The 17,237-nt window shown below is 41.8% G+C and overlaps 1 protein-coding gene across 7 annotated transcripts in view; it reads left to right on the top strand.

Annotated features, from left to right (window-relative positions):
• cpne4b (copine IVb) overlaps positions 1–17,237 on the top strand; it is a 344,224-nt gene that overhangs the window by 203,354 nt on the left and 123,633 nt on the right. For all 7 annotated transcript variants that reach the window (XM_073024315.1, XM_073024310.1, XM_073024312.1 and 4 more), the window contains one exon: positions 8,150–8,335. In XM_073024315.1, the coding sequence (XP_072880416.1) occupies positions 8,150–8,335 (186 nt within the window). The remainder of the gene's footprint in view (positions 1–8,149; positions 8,336–17,237) is intronic.

Below are 17,237 nucleotides of genomic sequence, written 5' to 3'. Positions count from 1 at the left end.
TCTGGTCCTAGAGTCAGTCTCTCGCTCTCTCTCGCTCTCTCTCGCTCTCTCTCGCTCTCTCTCGCTCTCTCTCTCCCCCTCTCTCTCTCTCCCCCTCTCTCTCTCTCCCCCTCTCTCTCTCCCCCTCTCTCTCTCCCCCTCTCTCTCTCTCTCTCCCCCCCCTCTCTCTCTCCCCCTCTCTCTCTCTCTCCCCCTCTCCCTCTCTCTCCCCCTCTTCCTCTCTCTCCCCCTCTCCCTCTCTCTCTCTCTCTCCCCCCCTCTCCCTCTCTCTCTCTCTCTCTCTCTCTCTCTCTCTCTCTCTCTCTCTCTCTCCCCCTCTCTCTCCCCCTCTCCCTCTCTCTCTCCCTCTTCTTTCCCCCCCCCCCCCCGAACTGGGATCATTATCACTGGGTAAGAGGTTTTCCATTGAATATATGAGGGTGGCACTGTAGTGCAGTGTTTAGTGTAGCACTGTACAGTACAGTGACAGCTGTAAGTTTGGAGTTCAGCTCAATTTGTTGTCTGTATGGAGTCTGTGCGTTCTTCCTGTGACCCCTGATCCCCTGTAGGTTTCCTCCAGGTGCTTTGGTTTTATCCCTTATCCCAAAGACATATGGGTTAGGAGGGGTTAGTGAGCCATGGGCATATTACTTTGGTGCTGGAAGCATGGCGACATTTGCAGGCTGCTTCCAACATTTCTTAGACTGTGTTGGTCATTGATGCAAATGCCAGATTTCACTGTATGCTTCCATGTTTCTATGTACATACAACAAATTAATAAAGCTAATCCCTTTAATATAGAAATGAGATGCTGTCTCCTTTGAAACGATTCTAAGCTCAGAGAGAGCTGTGGGGTGGTCAGTCTCTGAGTGTATTCAAGGCTGTAAATAAATGACTGGTTACAAACTTCAAGAATAAGGAGATGGTGTGATCATGTAAGAAATTTCTTGAGGCACAGGATCAAACATAATACTTTTGAATTCTGGGACAAATGCTTGGGACCATATCACTTGGTTGTATTTTATTGCACAGCTTGAACTTGACAGAAATTGGGGCAGGAACGTGGGAAGAAGGTTGTCGGAAATGCAAGATTACCTAAAAAGAGTGCATTATTTATCTAGGCATTTCACTGCAAGATTAATTTTATTTGTTACATGTATATTGAAACATACAGCGAAATATGTCATTTGCGTCAATGACCAATGCCATCCGAAGATGGACTGCATGTGTCGCCATGGCTCTGGCACCAACAGAGCATGCCCACAGCTCAGTAACTAACTCATACATACGTCTTTGGGATTTGGGGGAAGCTGGAGCACCTGGTGGACATGGGCAGAACATACAAACTCCTTACAGACGGTGGCAGGAATTGAACCCAGGTCACTGCCACTGTAAATCATTATGCTAACTGCTATGCTCTAATGCTGACTATCTCTGTGACAGCTCATAATATCTCTGCGCAGGTTTGGGGAGTTGGTTTGACGCCAGAGTTCAATGTCAATCTGAATGCAAGAGATATTCATGGAGCTCACTTAGTCTAGTGCTCAATTTATAAGTGTATTGGATGAATAAAAAAAAATGCTTTTTTTAGAAACTGCATTTTGTAGTTTCAGTTAACTAAAATGTTCATGCCTGTGCAACATCAGAGCTTTGACTTGGTGTCCAAACTGCCTTTCACAGTCTGCAGTATAATTGGGAAATTCAGTGGTTTCAGGCTCGACTCTTCATGTAATAATCTTAAATTGACAATGGAGCCTGACTCTCCAGTCAGTGAACTGTTGACTGTGTCTGTACTTATTAAACCAATGTGGCGACGTACTTAGGCAGTTACATGCCCTTGTGCTTTCCAGTTCCACTGAATATTTATATTGATGTTTTCTGCTACATTTTGCATTGACACAGAAGCTACTCAAAGTGATAGTAAGCCTTTCTGAGTATTTTAGGAGTGAGCTGTGCTAATGAATGCCAGACTGCACCATTAAGCTCACCATTATGAAGCTGGGACTTGCTCTCAGGGAGGTAGAAGACTCAGCATTAATTCGGATAGTTCAATTTCCTTTCTGGCTTTTGGGAGGACTTTTACAAATCAATATTTTTTGCCATGTGACTGCAGTGGCATTCATGAGGGAATATTTTCAGAGTCTCAGATCCACAGAATGGTCCCTTAGCAAGCACTGTTGCTAGTGTCTTCCACAGCAGCATGCGTACACTCTGTGGGTTAAAATAAATCGTGGATAGTTAAAGCTCATTCATCTGGCACCTTATCTTGTTTGCCTATCAGCCCTGTGTTCGTTGAGTTACTCTGTTTCCGCACTCTGGCAGTATCATATCTAAAAACTCTTCAAATCTTTCCAGGGCCTCATTCTTCTCCATCACCATCACGGCCTCTAAACTACAGCTGAGCGACATCCGTTGCTCTTGCGTATCTCTCGGTTTTAATCTCTCTACTGCTGGCAGCCTTAACTTCAGCTACCAAAGCCCCGAGTACTGCTAGTCCTTCTTTAAATATCCCTTCTTTTGGTGCTCTTTAATACCTTCCTCTTTGGCCAAGCTTTACTTCCCATTAGGTGAAAAGGTGTCAATGTTTGGCCGCCAACACTCCAGTGATGTGACTGAAGTAATAACAATATTACAGCACCGGCAATTATTGATCAGGGTTCGCTTCTCACTGCTTTCTGAAAGAGCCTTATACATTCTGCACATGAATTCATGGATTTTCTCCGAGTGCTCGGGTTTCCTCCTGTGGGTTAGGGTTCATCAGTTGTGGGCACGCTATTTTGGTGCACAAGTTGAGTTGATGCAAGTGAAACATTTCACTGCATGCTTTGATGCACACATGACGAAATTATTTTTTCTTTCTTTAGGATGTTTTACCATTTTGATAGTGATATGCGAATATAAGTTCTGAAAACAGAAACTGTTGGGAATACTCAGCAGGTCTGAGTATTTTTTATATTAGATTACCAGCAGTTTTATTTTTGATCTTCTCTTGTGAATTGTTGTTATCTGTCCCTATGGATAATACTTAAATTGTCAGCACTTATGTCAAAGGGTCAATAGAGTGAAGTCATCAATGACAAGGCCACCATTTATTTCCCATTTCTTGAGAAGGTGATTTTGAGTTGTCTTCTGTGATGAACATATTCCCACAGATAAATGGGCAGGGACATGACCCTGGGCACAACAATGTTGAGTCAGGATGGTGCATGATGGAATATGCTTATTTGTAAGTTAAGTGAAGCACAATTGTCCTCATTAAATACAATAACAGCTGATTTAGTACATTCATGAATATAAACACAAGCACTATTAATAAATTACACTTTTGGATGAAAGCCTGTTTTCCATAATTGTTCTAAATAGCTCGTACTGTTTTTTAAAAAAATTAAGTTCTTGACCCCAACAAGTCAGTGTGGGTGTTCGGTAAATGAGATGGATAGCTTGGAGAGGATTATGAATTAATTAGTATATGATGCCATCAGCTGAAGATAGATTTAGCCAGGTACAAGTGGTAAGTGTTTAATGTGAAATGTAAATGCAAAGTAAAGAGTCATCCAGGTGTAACAGAAAACAAAGATTAGCGATCTTTTAATGATGTAATAGATCAGCCATTAATGGGGGGGAGGGGTGAACGTGTACTGAAAGATCTAAAGAGCATTTAAGCACTATACTGGGAGATCACCAGCCAGTGGTGCAGTGACATCAGCATCGGACTTTGAGGTGAATGGTCCCGAGTTCAATCCAGCTGGCTCCTTGCAGGCTTTCCGTCTGTGCTGAATTGAGCACGTCATAGTAGAAAACAAACAAATGCAAGGGATATGGCAGAAATGTTGCCCGCTGTATCACAAGGCATGAAAATACTGGGAGATTGAAGCTGTGAGTTTGATGGACTGGCATCTAAAATTCATATTTATTAGTTGAATTTGTGTAATGTTGAGAATTCTATCAGGATAGAGCCCTAACACCTCATTAATGCAAATATTTAATCATTCAATCGTGTAGCAGCAACTCAAGAGGTTCAGTGGAAGAAATGTCATCGAAGTGACTTTGACTGAGGAATGATTGTTGGCGCCAGATGGGGTGGTGTGAGTATCTCAGAAGTGGCTGATCACCTGTGATTTTCATGCACAGCAGTCTCGAGCATTTTGTGGAGAATGGTGCGAAAACAAAAAAAAACATCCAACGGGTGGCCGTTCTGTGGGTGAAAATGCCTTATTAATGTGAAAGGATGGAGGAGAATGTTCAAACTGGTTCAAGGTGACAACAGTAACACAATAATGATGCACTACAACAGAGGTGTGTGGAAGAGCATCTCGGAATGTATAACATGCTGAACCTTGAAGTGGATGGGCTACAGTGGCAAAAGACCTCAAACATACACTCAGTGGCCACTTTATTAGGTATGGGAGGTCACTGAGTCAATGATCTACCACTGGCATCAATTAAATTCTTTAATGCCAGCTCGGATAATTGCACCAAATGGTTCCCTCTCATCCTCCCATCATTCCTACCATGAATTGTTGAATTGGCTTGACCTCAGTTGAAGCTTATGATGCATCACTGTTAGCTGGGTGTCAGTGCGAAGCACTGGCCCCTCCTGTGTCAGATGTTCCATTCCAAAACCTGGAGTCTAAACATCTCTAGATTGATGTTTCAGGCTGGTGCTTTCTCAGTGGCTTTCTTTGATTGACATGTGAAACCAAGGTTGCAATTTCCCTCTCAGGACTTGAATGTTGAAGGACAGCAGGGTAAATGTGGGCTCGTTATGGACATCAGTGAAAAAACAAATTCTGAGGGATAGGACTAATCCACATTTGAAAAAGCAAGGGTTGATCAGTGTTAGAAAACACTGTAAGAGAACCTGTTGTGAGAAAAGTGTATAGATTGTATTTGATAGAGATGGTCTGGATTTCAGTAAGGTCTTTGGCAAGGTCAGACATGTAGGATTAGATCAAAAATTTAGAACCCATGAAATCTAAGGCAAGTTAGTAAATTGGATCTTAAATTGGTTTGGTAGTAAAAATAGAGGAATAGAGAGAGAGTAGTTATGTATAGAAAGCCTGTGGCAGATGGTGCTTGGCCTCAATACTCCTTGTGCAATTTGATCTTCGATTTCCTCACTTGCAGACCCCAGTCAGTTCAGATTGGCAATAATATCTCCTCCACAATCTCTGTCAGCACAGGTGCATAAGGCTGTGTGCTTAACCACCTGCTCTACTCACTTTATACTCACGACTGTGAGGATAAGCACAGCTCCAATGCCATACTTACGTTACTGATGACACCCCTGACGTCGGCCAAATCAAGGTTGTGACAAATCAGCACGTAAGAGGGAGATTGAAAATCTGGCGGAGTAGAGCCACAGCAACAACCCCTCACTAAATGTCAACAAGACCAAGGAGCTGATTATTGAGTATTGGAGGAGGAAGCTGGGGGTCCATGAGTCGGTCCTCATCAGAGGTGGGGAGGGACAGCAACTTTAGATTCCTCAACAATTAGTGCTCAGATCTCTGCAATGTGAATTATAGGAACTTCTAACTAGGAGGCAAGGACAATACTGATGCTGAGATATGGTCTTTGAGACAGCATTAATTATCAAAACAGAATATTCTGACAGTTCTTCTATGCTTCATACACTATCATTCATTTTAATGTAATTTTCTAGTTAACAGAGTAAATCCAGTGGTTTTTGACACTTCACATATCAATAATGATGCTTGAAGTTAAATTAAAATAATATTTAGTAGCTCTGTAATTAATTTTTGCCAGGGATATTATGGATAAATGCTCACTTGTTCATTTTCATATTTTGTGTTTTAATAGTTCTGCTGAAGCTTGCTTCTATGCCCTTATTATTTTTAAGGCTACAGTATTCCAAGAAAAACCTGCTGTATAAGTGAGTGGGTACAGGAATGACATGTGAATAGCAATTCACTTACTTTGTTCTACTGTGAATGCTGGCAAGAGAATGAATCACAGAGTAGTATATGGTGACATATCTGTACTTTGATAATAAATGTACTTTGAACTCTGAGATCATCCAAGTCTCTTAGCTTGTGTTAAATGCCATTCACCCATCATTCCTACACGCACTCACCTATGATGTTCTTTGTAAATTCATGCTTCAATTTTAAAATTCTCAAACTTCATAATTCTTGAAATCTAAACCTCTTTCCCCCCCCCCCCCACCCCCGTCTAATATCACTTTTGACTCCAGAATCCTCTTCCTTATCTCTGCAAGACTAATTTGGGTCTCTTTGACATCTTGGTTTTTAATCATACTAACAGTGATGCTTTCAGTTTTCAGATCCCTGAACTGTAGCATTCCTTTTCTAAACCTCTCAATCTCTTATCCCCTTTACAATGCTATTTAAACCATCGTTGACCAAGCATTTGGTTATCTGCCATAACATGGCTTGCTGAAGCTTTGTATTATTTTTTGTTTGATAATGCTCCTTAACATGTTTTGTGACCATTTTGCCACATTAAAGTCCATTTTGTTCCCTTTGATTCCATGACCTCAAAATATTGATAGGATCAATATTACATGGTGGAAATGGAGAGTATTGGATGAAAATCTCCAATACTCTGGAGCCTACAGTAAACAGATACTCCTAGACATCCCAGAACAGGAATCATGTTGCAAGGCAGTGATCTTATCCACAGGCTTGCGTTTGTCTCCTTTCATCTGCCATGTTTCCTGAAGTTAGGACTAAATTTGCAAAACGGGTTCAATTGAAGACTTCTACACTCATTAATATAGCTAACCACATCTTCAAAGCAGGTTGCTTGACTCCCATTATCTCCCCTATGTTAAACATAGGAGTGGCTGGGTTTCAGAGTTTAGGAAAATAAAGCAATTGATTCAGTTCAGATGCAGGAAATACAGGGTTGTAGTTATGGGTGATTTCAACTTCCCTCGTATTGACTGGCACCTCCTGAGTGCAAGGGGGATAGATGGGGCTGAATTTGTCAGGTGTGTTCAAGAAGGATTCCTGACACAGTATGTGGACCAGCAGACAGGAGGAGAGGCTATACTGGATCTAGTTCTGGGTAATGAACCTGGTCAGGTGGCAGACCTCTTGGTGAGAGTGACCACAACTCCCTTAGCTTCAGCATAGCTATGGAGCAGGATAAAAACAGACAAAATGGGAAAGTGCTTAACTGGGGAAGGGCTACTATGAAGGGATGAGGGAGGAACTAGCGAGAGTAAATTGGAAACAGATGTTTAAGGGTGAAAGTACAGAAGTAATGTGGAGAAAGTTTAGGGACCACTTATGCTAGGTTCAGGATAGGTTTGTCATACTGAGACAAGGGAAAAATGGTAGGAAAAGGGAACTGTGGCTGACAAAACATGTGAGGCAACTCGTCAAGAGGAAGAAGGAAGCATATGTTAGATATAAGAAGCAGGAAGCAGGAGGGGCTCATGAGAAATATAGGATAGCCAGGAAGGAGCTTAAGAAAGGACTTAGAAGAGCTCGAAGGAGGCATGAGAAGGCCTAGGCATGTAGGATTAAGGAGAACCCCAAGGTGCTCTATGCATATGTGAAGAACAGAAGGATGACAAGAATGAAGGTGGGGCTGTTAAGGGATAAAGAAGGCAATATGTGCTTGGAGGTGGAGGAGGTTGGGGAGGTCCTAAATGAATACTTTGCTTCAGTATTCACAAGTGAAAAGGACCTTGAACAAGGTAGGTCAAAATAGAACAGGACATGAATAGGAAACACCAGAGGGTATAGGTACAAAGTTAAGGGAGGGAAGTTTAGGGGAGACATCAGGGGTAAGTTTTTTACACAGAGGTTTGTGGGTGCCTGGAATGCCTTGCCAGAGGTGGTGCTGGAGGCTAAAACATTAGGGGTATTTAAGAGTCTCTTGGACAGGTACATGGATGAAAGAAAAATAGAGGGTTACAGGGTAATGTGGGTTTAGTACTTTTTTTAAGGAATATATGGGTTGGCACAACATCGAAGGCTGAAGGGCCTGTACTGTGCTGTAGTGTTCTAGTGACTCAATCTCTACAATCTAATTTATGGGCTCAAATTCACTCTACCTTTTCCTGTGCAGTGAGTTCCAAATTGTCATCCATTTATAAGTGGAAAATCTGAGATTATAATCTTGTATGCATTCTTTCCCAAAGATAATCCATATCTCTGATGTGTTCCTTCAACAGGTTGACCGGACTGAGGTTATCCGCACCTGCATCAACCCTGTCTTTTCCAAAGTTTACACGGTGGATTTTTACTTTGAGGAGGTCCAGAGGCTGAGATTTGAGGTCCACGATATCGGCAGTAATCACTTGCATAATGGGGTGAAAGATGCCGAGTTCCTTGGAGGAATGGAATGCACTCTTGGACAGGTAAACATTTCAGCCAAACAACTAGAACATGTGCCTTCTGCCTTTACCCACTGTGAACTACGTAGCTCCAGCGGTACAGTTTCCATCTTTGAATCAGAAGGTTGTGGGTTCAAGACCTCTTCCAGAGGCTTGAAAATATAAGTTATACTGTGCAACGACTCCAATAAGCGTTTACTATTTATAAACACGAGAAAGTCTGCATACGCTGGAAATCCAGAGCAACGCACACAGAATGCTGGAGCAACTCAGCCAGTTAGGCAGCATCTCTGGAAATGAATAAACAGTCTGTGTTTCTGGCCAAGACTTTTCTTCAGAACCCTTACTGTTCATCCTATCTTTCACACACTTTCACTATATTCCTACACACTTTATGAATCTTACATGTAGTCTTTGCAATATACACATAGTTGCTGAGGAATTTCTGCACTGTTGGAAATCATGCCTTTCAGGGAAGGTATTTCATGGAAATACCTTCAGGGAATTTACCTTCAGGGAAGGTAAATCATGCCTTTCAGGGAAGGTATTTAATCCAGAATTATTTAGCAAATTTAATGTCTCAAATGATTAAGCTCTAATTCTTCCTTGTGAAGTCTTGTGTTGCACTTATGCTGAAGAAGGTAAAAGTGGACATAGAATTCAGCTCTCATACACCATGCTGTGAAGTAGTTATCTATTTGAAATATTCCTGAAACAATTGACATTATTCCTATTTTTTCAAAAATAAATCACATTATTGCTCAGAGAAATCTAAGATAAGAGTGAGAAAGTTCTTGATCGCATTCTGAAAACTAGACCCATCGTTGCCTAGCAATGGGATTGCATGGTACAGAATCATTGTGTGTTCTAAGCAACTTAATTTTGAAGACAGGCCACAGGTTCAGGACTTGAGAAAGATGCTCACATCTCATGACAGGGAATAAAAGTTGTCTGATTGAACATAATTTTTCCCATTTTTTCTGAAATAGTTTTTTTGAATTTCTGATTTATTCCAATGTAAATTTCAATTTATCTTCTGCTGTGGTGTAATTCAAACTTTCTTCTCCATATAGCCAGTATCTTTTTTCCAGTGCTAAAATGTTTAATAAATGAGGGCATGCATTTATGGTGAAGTTTAAAGAAGATGTGCGGGACAAGTTTATTTTTTACACAGAATGTGGTGGTTGACTGGAACATACTCCCAGTGCTGGTGGTGAAAACAAATATGACATGGTGTTTGAGAAACTCTTAGGCATATGGACATACAGAGAATGAAAGGATAGAGAATACTTTGTATTGCACATTGATTAAAATTTAGTAAGGGTCAATGAGAGCATGCCAAATTTCTTTAGCCTCCTGAGGCAGTAGAGGTGAGGCCAAGTTTTTTTGGTCATGGCATCTTCATGTTTGGACCAGGACAGGTGATAATTCACTCCTAGGATCTTGAAGTTTCTCAACCTCAACACCATTGATGGAAACAGGAGCATGTTCAACACCCCCACACACCTCCCTCCTGAGGTCGATGACCAGCTCTTCTGTTTTGAGGGAAAGCTCGTTATCATGACACCATGTCACTAAGCTCCCCATTTCCTTCCTGTACTCTGACTTCCCCCAACATTACAAAGTTAACTTGCACAGGTACATGAGGAAATCTGCAGATGCTGGAAATTCAAGCAACACACACAAAATGCTGGTGGAACACAGCAGGCCAGGCAGTATCTACAGGAAGAAGTACAGTTGATGTTTCGGGCTGAGACCCTTCGTCAGGATTAACTGAAAGAAAAGACGGTAAGAGATTGCAGGATCTCCCAATGGCCACACATTTTAATTCCACGTCCCATTCCCATTCTGACATGTCTATCCATGGCCTCCTCTACTGTCAAGATGAAGCCACACTCAAGGAACAACACCTTGTATTCCGTCTGGGTAGTGTTACGTACCCCGTAACTGGGTCACTTACCAGCAAAGATAGAGAGGTCCGTTGAAGTCTGATGGTACTATTTTTAACAATATTTATTGATAAAAATACACAAAAATAATATCAATGCAAACATACAGATAATGTATGTCGTCAATACTAAATCTAAAAGCGCGGGTATAATAATAATCAATAAGGAATAGCTCTATCGTTGTCTAGGGGATAATGTATTGTCCGATGGAAATATAAAAGTCACTTTAGTTCATTCAAGCTGCAGCTTTTTGGTTGGAGAAAAAGTCGGGTTAAAACTTGCCCATTCCTTTTATGATGTCAATTCTTCGAAAGTCGTTGGGAGTTGATTTCCCCGTTGTTAGCTAAAAAACCATTCTTCCGTGGTAAAGGCCCACCAATTCTGGGGCAAATGGAAACAGACGCACGTGGCCTTCCCACCGGCTTCCGCTATTACAGGATCGCTTGCGTTTCTTCTGGTGCATCTGAAGGGGCTGTTCCCCAAACCCTCTTTTATCCTGACTCACAGGGTCTCAGATGTCAATCAGGTTGGGATGATGCAATCCCTCCACCAACCCCCCCTCGGTTCATTGCCTGGGGACTTCGATGCATTGTACAGGATTCAATACACAATTCCATCTCCAAGAGACAATAGCCATTATCAATGGTTCCGCCTTTCGGAGGCCAGGACACATTCCAAACTCTTTGTGGATTCTGCATGTCTTTCTCTCATTTCCTGTGTCTCCTGAACTGACTTAATAGTGATCTTGCGATTCTCAAAAAGGAGGGGGCTACCCCGCACCCTTCGGCCCCTCAGAGCTGTGGCACATTCGTAACAGTAGCCTCCAACCTGATGGCATGAACATTGATTTCTCTAATTTCTGTTAATGTCCCTCCTCCCCTTCTTACCCCATCCCTTATTTATTTGTTTATTTCCCCCCTTTCCTTTACTTTCTCTCTTCCCTTTTTTTTCTCTCTCTGCCCCTCTCACAATCACTCCTTGCCTGTTCTCCATCTCCCTCTGGTGCTCCCCTCCCCTTTTCTTTCTCCCTAGGCCTCCCGTCCCATGATCCTTTCCCTTCTCCAGCTGTGTATCCCTTTTTGCCAATCATCTTTCCAGCTCTTAGCTTCACCCCACCCCCTCCGGTCTTCTTCTATCATTTTGGAATTCCCCTCCCCCTCCTACTTTCAAATCTCTTACTATCTTTTCTTTCAGTTAGTCCTGATGAAGGGTCTTGGCCCACAACGTCAACTGTACTTCTTCCTATAGGTGCTGCCTGGCCTGCTGTGTTCCATCAGCATTTTGTGTGTGTTGCTTGCACAGGTACAGTCAGCCCTCCTTATCCGTGACAGATTGGTTCTGGGACCCCTCGCGGATACCAAAAAACGCGGATGCTCAAGTCCCTTATTCAACCTGTCTCGATGCGGTGGACCTTAGGACCCAGCGGAACCCCAGACCTTATTTAACCTGTCTCAGTGTGGTGGACATTAGGACCCGACAGCGGAGCTCTACATCCGTAGTGTTTGTGTTCACAAAAATAATCACGATCACAATTGAAAATAAAGTGGAAATAATAAAGCGATCGGAAAGAGGTGAAACGTGATTGGTTATTGGAAAAGCGTTAGGCTATGTCGGTCAACGATTGGAACAATTTTAAAGGATAAAGTGAGAAAGGCCCTGATGAAAGCTACAATTATTACTAAACAACTCAGTGGTTTAATTATTGGATTTTGGGGTTTTGGGTTTTTGATCCTCCACATCAACCAGGCACAGATATGGACAGTGCACTCAATAGCGGTCTGTCACTGAATTGAACTTGGGAACTTCCATTCCCGAGCCCAGTGCTGAAATATATGTTCTTAAGTGTTTAATATGCATAGAAAGGTAAAATATATACTAAGACAAACGTTTGACTAACTGACACTAAATAATACTCGATGTACCCATTCCGACTTACTTAGTAAGAGAACTCCCGATTTTTTTTCGATCCCAACCCACGGTAACCTACACACATCATCCCATATACTTTAAATCATCTCTAGATTACTTATAATACCTAATACAATGTAAATGCTATGTAAAATAGTTGTTATACTGCATTGTTTAGGGAATAATGACAAGAAAAAAGAAGTCTGTACATGCTCGAACAACATGTGCGGGAAGAGCACTTCCGGGTTTTCTCAATTCGCGGTTGGTTGAATTCGCGCATGTGGAACTCGCAGATAAGGAGGGCCGACTGTAATACATTGCTTCAGTTTTACTGAGAAAACAACTGTCCTGTTACTGGCCACTTCCTTAACGTGTGGCTGATGGACATGAACTTGCCATCTCTTCGCAAGGTGAGGGGGTGTGATGAAGCAGAAGAATGTGAATTCTATTACTGATCCCTAGTGTTTTTGATGCCCTCATCCTGACTGCTCTTCAGTGGAGAGTAATATTTCTGGGGAAACCGTATGGATAAACTTTTGAAGCATGCTCATCTTGGCTATTATTTTACAATGAAAGAAATTGTCTGGTTCTAATTTGATTGTCCCAACCACATGACTACAGAAGACTCTTGTCACATGGAGAGAGTAGCTCCGAAGATTAAAAAGAGGATGGGATCAGAAAGTGGTTATTTTAGTTCTTGAGCCAGCAGCATCGCGGATTTAAGACTTAATTACATTCATTGCTCTGTACATATATTTGATTACCAATAATCTATCGATCTTGGATAATTGATACAGCAACACTTACCATTTGCTGTTTACAAACTTGTTCCATGCCCTGTCTGGAGGTGTTTCAAAAGGTATAGCTTTAATCTTTAGACTGCACTTCCTGCTCCCATACCGTTCAACTGGCAGAAATAGCTCCTTTCCTTGAGATCTCATCACTTTTAATAAATTGATAACTTCCATTAAAATCATATTTGATGCAAAGACCTGCTGCAGTTTCTGACACTTTCAATCTGACAAAGCCTTGCCTCTCTGATGTCTGTGCTCTTAGCCCTGTACATTGGTTTAATGGACTGTCTTTGACGTTATAACAGGTACTTGATATTCAGTATCTCTGCATAAAACTGTGACTCTATGAAGCCTTGACATCATGCTGAAATGTCAATGAGTTGGACTGTACTTAATATGCAATTTGGCCAGAACTTGTTTCAGGAGAAGAAATGAGCTATCAAGGGAGGCTGGAGAAACCTGGATTGGTTTCTCAGAAACCGAGAGGCAACCTGATAAAGTTTCTAAAAATATGAGCAGTGTTGATAGAGCAGACAATCGGAGTCTTATTCCTAGAGTGGAATTGTTAAATACTAGAGAGTACAGGTTTAGAGAAAGTTTACAAGAGATTTATGAGGCAAGTTTTTTTTTTGCAGAGTAGAGCACATTGTCAGGGAAATGGTGGAAGCAGATATGATAGCAATTAGAGGCACTTAGACACGTGAACAGGCAGAGTATAGAGAGATATAGACTATGTGCGGTTTAGATTGACATTGTTGTTCACACAAATATTGTAGGCTGTGGAACCTATTCCTGTGCAATACTGTTCTACGTTCTTCACTCTTACTAAGATGCAAATCAGACAGCTAAGGAGATTAAGTGAATAAAGGCTTTGTACATTTGTCCATGCTGAGAAAGGTCTAGGACTTGCCTGGCAATTCACCTAGGAATAACTTAGGGGCCTCAGTATTACATTCATCTTAATACTTCCCATTTTGTTCTGCAACTCTGTCACATTTAATTTACACTGAAACTGTCCAAAATTCTTACTCTTCAATGTTTTACACAGTATATACGTTGATCTAAATATATTGCCTTTTGCAACTGCTCATCTTCTTAGCGTTAAATATAGATGGTGTCCTTCCACGTTGGTGTGCAATTTAATTCTGCCTTTGTGTAAGTATGCTGTTTCAATTGAGTGGGAAGCAAAAAAAAACACAGCAACTTGTTCCCTCACAAAATGGTAGCAACCCACTCCACTCCAAATGGGCCACAGGCTAAATTTTTGCCAACAGTTGTAAAGCAGTGAACCTGATGTTCTTTCAGCGAGAGGGAGAGAGAGGGAAAGAGGAGAGGGGAGGAAGGAGAATGGGAGAGAGGGGAATGGGAGGGAGAGGGGGAGATCATGCTTCATGCAAATATAAGACATTTTTTATTTGCACAAACATGTTAATGCTGTTTCAGATTTCAAGCACCCTGTGTACAAAAGCTTCTCCTCATCTCATTAATGTTTTCAGTTACCTTTAATGTAGATTCCACTTCTATCACTTTATGTTTCAGCTTTTCCACTGTTACCAACTTCTGACTCCAGGTTCTGCTTCATTTTCAAAATTATTTTCATGTGAGCTTTCCTCGCTCTTTCTGTGTAAACTGGTAGATTTCACAAGCTACACATAGCTATTTTGTTCATCACAACCAGAAACATGCAATTCAACAGGACAACAATTTGCTTGGATTATAAACAGTGAATTTAATAGCTTGCCATTCCCAATTTGTCAGTCGTCCAGCAGTTTGTGGTGAGAGTGAGAGCGAGAGCAAGCCCGCGAATTACATTTGGCTTCACAAGCTGCTGGGTGAGTTGTACTGCTCTGCTGTTAACCTCATGAAAATGATGGCTCACTGCCAGCCTTGCGATAGCAACGACTCATTGTGTTAATTGCCCAGTAAACTCTTAAGAATTGCCGCGTAATGACCTTAGAGTGCTGGTAATAATGTGATTTGCATTGTTCAAGCATGACTCAATTATTCTGGCCTAGAAAAGGTAACAATTGGAACTGTGGAATCTCGTTCTTGTAGTTAGTATGTAGTCATAGTCACTACTATTTCTATAACTTATGCATTTCAATTATTTTGTCTCTCTCGCTCTCTCGCTCTCTCTTCCCTTTCCGAATCTAATTTGACTGTGATTCATCCTCTTTGCCGTTCACCTGTATTCCTGAACTTCATGATTGGGGCACCCTGGTAGCGTAACGGTTAGCACAACGCTATTACAGCCCGGGGTGTTGGAATTCGAAATTCCATTCCAACATCACCTGTAAGGAGTCTGTACATCGTCCCAGTGAAGTGTATGGGTTTTCTCCAGGTTCTTCAGTTTCGTCCCACAATTCCAAGATATGCCAGTTAGTAGGTTAACTGGTCAATGTAAATTGTCCTGTGATTAGGCTAGGGTTAAATCGGGGGTGGGGAGGGAATGCTGTGTGATGCGGCTCAAAGGGCCAGAAGGGTCTATTTCACACTCTATCCTTAAATAAAAATAAATAATAAATTAAAGTAATGGTCCAATAGCCCATCAATATCACAGGCGTCCCATTTCCCTCGTCAGATGATGAGGTGCTCCATTGCAGCTGGTTTTCAGCTTATGTGTGTTCACAGTGAAGAAACTGACAAGCCATCAGGTATGTAGTGTGTTTTACAGTATGCATTAAAGACCTACCCGAGTTAACTGGAGCAATCATTACCCTTAAAAATGCAACCCATTGTCACAAGTAACACCTTTAACCTCAGTAAATAGCACCAATGTAGAAAATGGTTATTTATGTATTGGATGGGCAAGAATTGCAAAACTTTTCTCTTTGATGGCTCTGCTCCTGATGACAGAAATGAACATTGAATTGAATTAAAATGCAAATTTGCCCATTCACATAGAGGGCCTGACTTTTGTTGCCTTGTGATCTTTCACACAATCCAACGCCATGACAACGGCCTGGTTGTCAGAGAAGCACATGTTTAATGAGCCTGCCACTCTTCATTTGGTGAATTTGTCAAAAACTGATACCATCATCAGTTATCAACCCAATTTACCATATTTTAGATGGACTTAGGACTGGTTTGGCTGCAAAATCACAATCTTTTATAAGGAACTTTCATCTATAAACTCTTCTCAGGCTTCCAGCCAGATACAGTTGTCGATTATAACCAGCATTTCAATAACAAACTCTGCCACCTTCTACAGGGATCATCTCTCTTACTCTATTTGTCTTTTGAATCTCTTTTTATCTTTCCTTTTAATTTTCTAAAGCTTGTGTTAGAATGGATTGGAAAATGGCTGTCTCAGAGAAAATAGAGAGTTGGGAAAAATGGCCCTGTTTCATACTGGAAGAGGTACCCAGTGCCACAGGATCCCTTCTTGGCCTGCAATTGTTCACTTCTGACATTAATGACCTGGAGGAAGGAACAGTATGTAAAGTTTCCAAATTTCTCAGTGATATAAAGGAGAAAAAACATTTTGTGTTACCCTCAACAATTTTTCCTTCAGCTCCTTCCACTTTCTCCAGACTTGAGATGTAGCCATGGGCACCTGCTTAGTACACAGCTATGCTTCCCTCTTCGTTGGCTACTTTGAACAGTCTTTGTTCCAGGCTTTCCATGGTAATGTTTTCCAACTCTCCCTCCGCTACATTGATGACTGCATTGGTGCTGCTTCATGCACCCATGCTGAGCTCGTCAATTTCGTCAACTTTGTCTCCAATTTCCACCCTGGCCTTAAATTCACGTGGTCCTTTTCTGACACCACCCTCCCCGTTCTTCATCTCTGGAGATAATCTGTCAAACGACATCTTTTATAAACCCACCGATTCCCCTGGTTGTCTTGACTACACCTCTTTGCACCCTGCTCCTGTAAAAATGTTATTCCCTTTTCTCAGTTCCTTCAGCATATCTGTTTCCTGGATGCAGCCTTCCATTCCAGGACATCAGAGATGTCTTCCTTCTTCAAAGAACAGGGCTTCTCTGCCTCCACTATTGATCCTGTCCTCATCTGCTTCTCCTCCATTTCCTGAACAAGTGCGCTCACCCCATCTTCCCACTGGCTCAACAATGATAGAGTTCCTCTTGTCCTTGCCTACCAGCCCATGAGCCTCCATATCCAACAAATCATCAGCCACAACTTCCACCATCTCCAAAGGAATCCTACCACGAAGCATAACTTTACCTCCACTACTGCCCCCCCACCACTTTCTGCAGAGGTTGCTTCCTCCACGATGCCCTTTTCCATTCATCCCTGCCCACTAATCTCCC

Source organism: Hemitrygon akajei, chromosome 20 (assembly GCF_048418815.1).
Source record: "Hemitrygon akajei chromosome 20, sHemAka1.3, whole genome shotgun sequence".
Taxonomy (NCBI): Eukaryota; Metazoa; Chordata; class Chondrichthyes; order Myliobatiformes; family Dasyatidae; genus Hemitrygon; species Hemitrygon akajei.
Note: the sequence above shows the minus strand (reverse complement) of the source record. Positions and strands in the feature narration are given on the sequence as shown.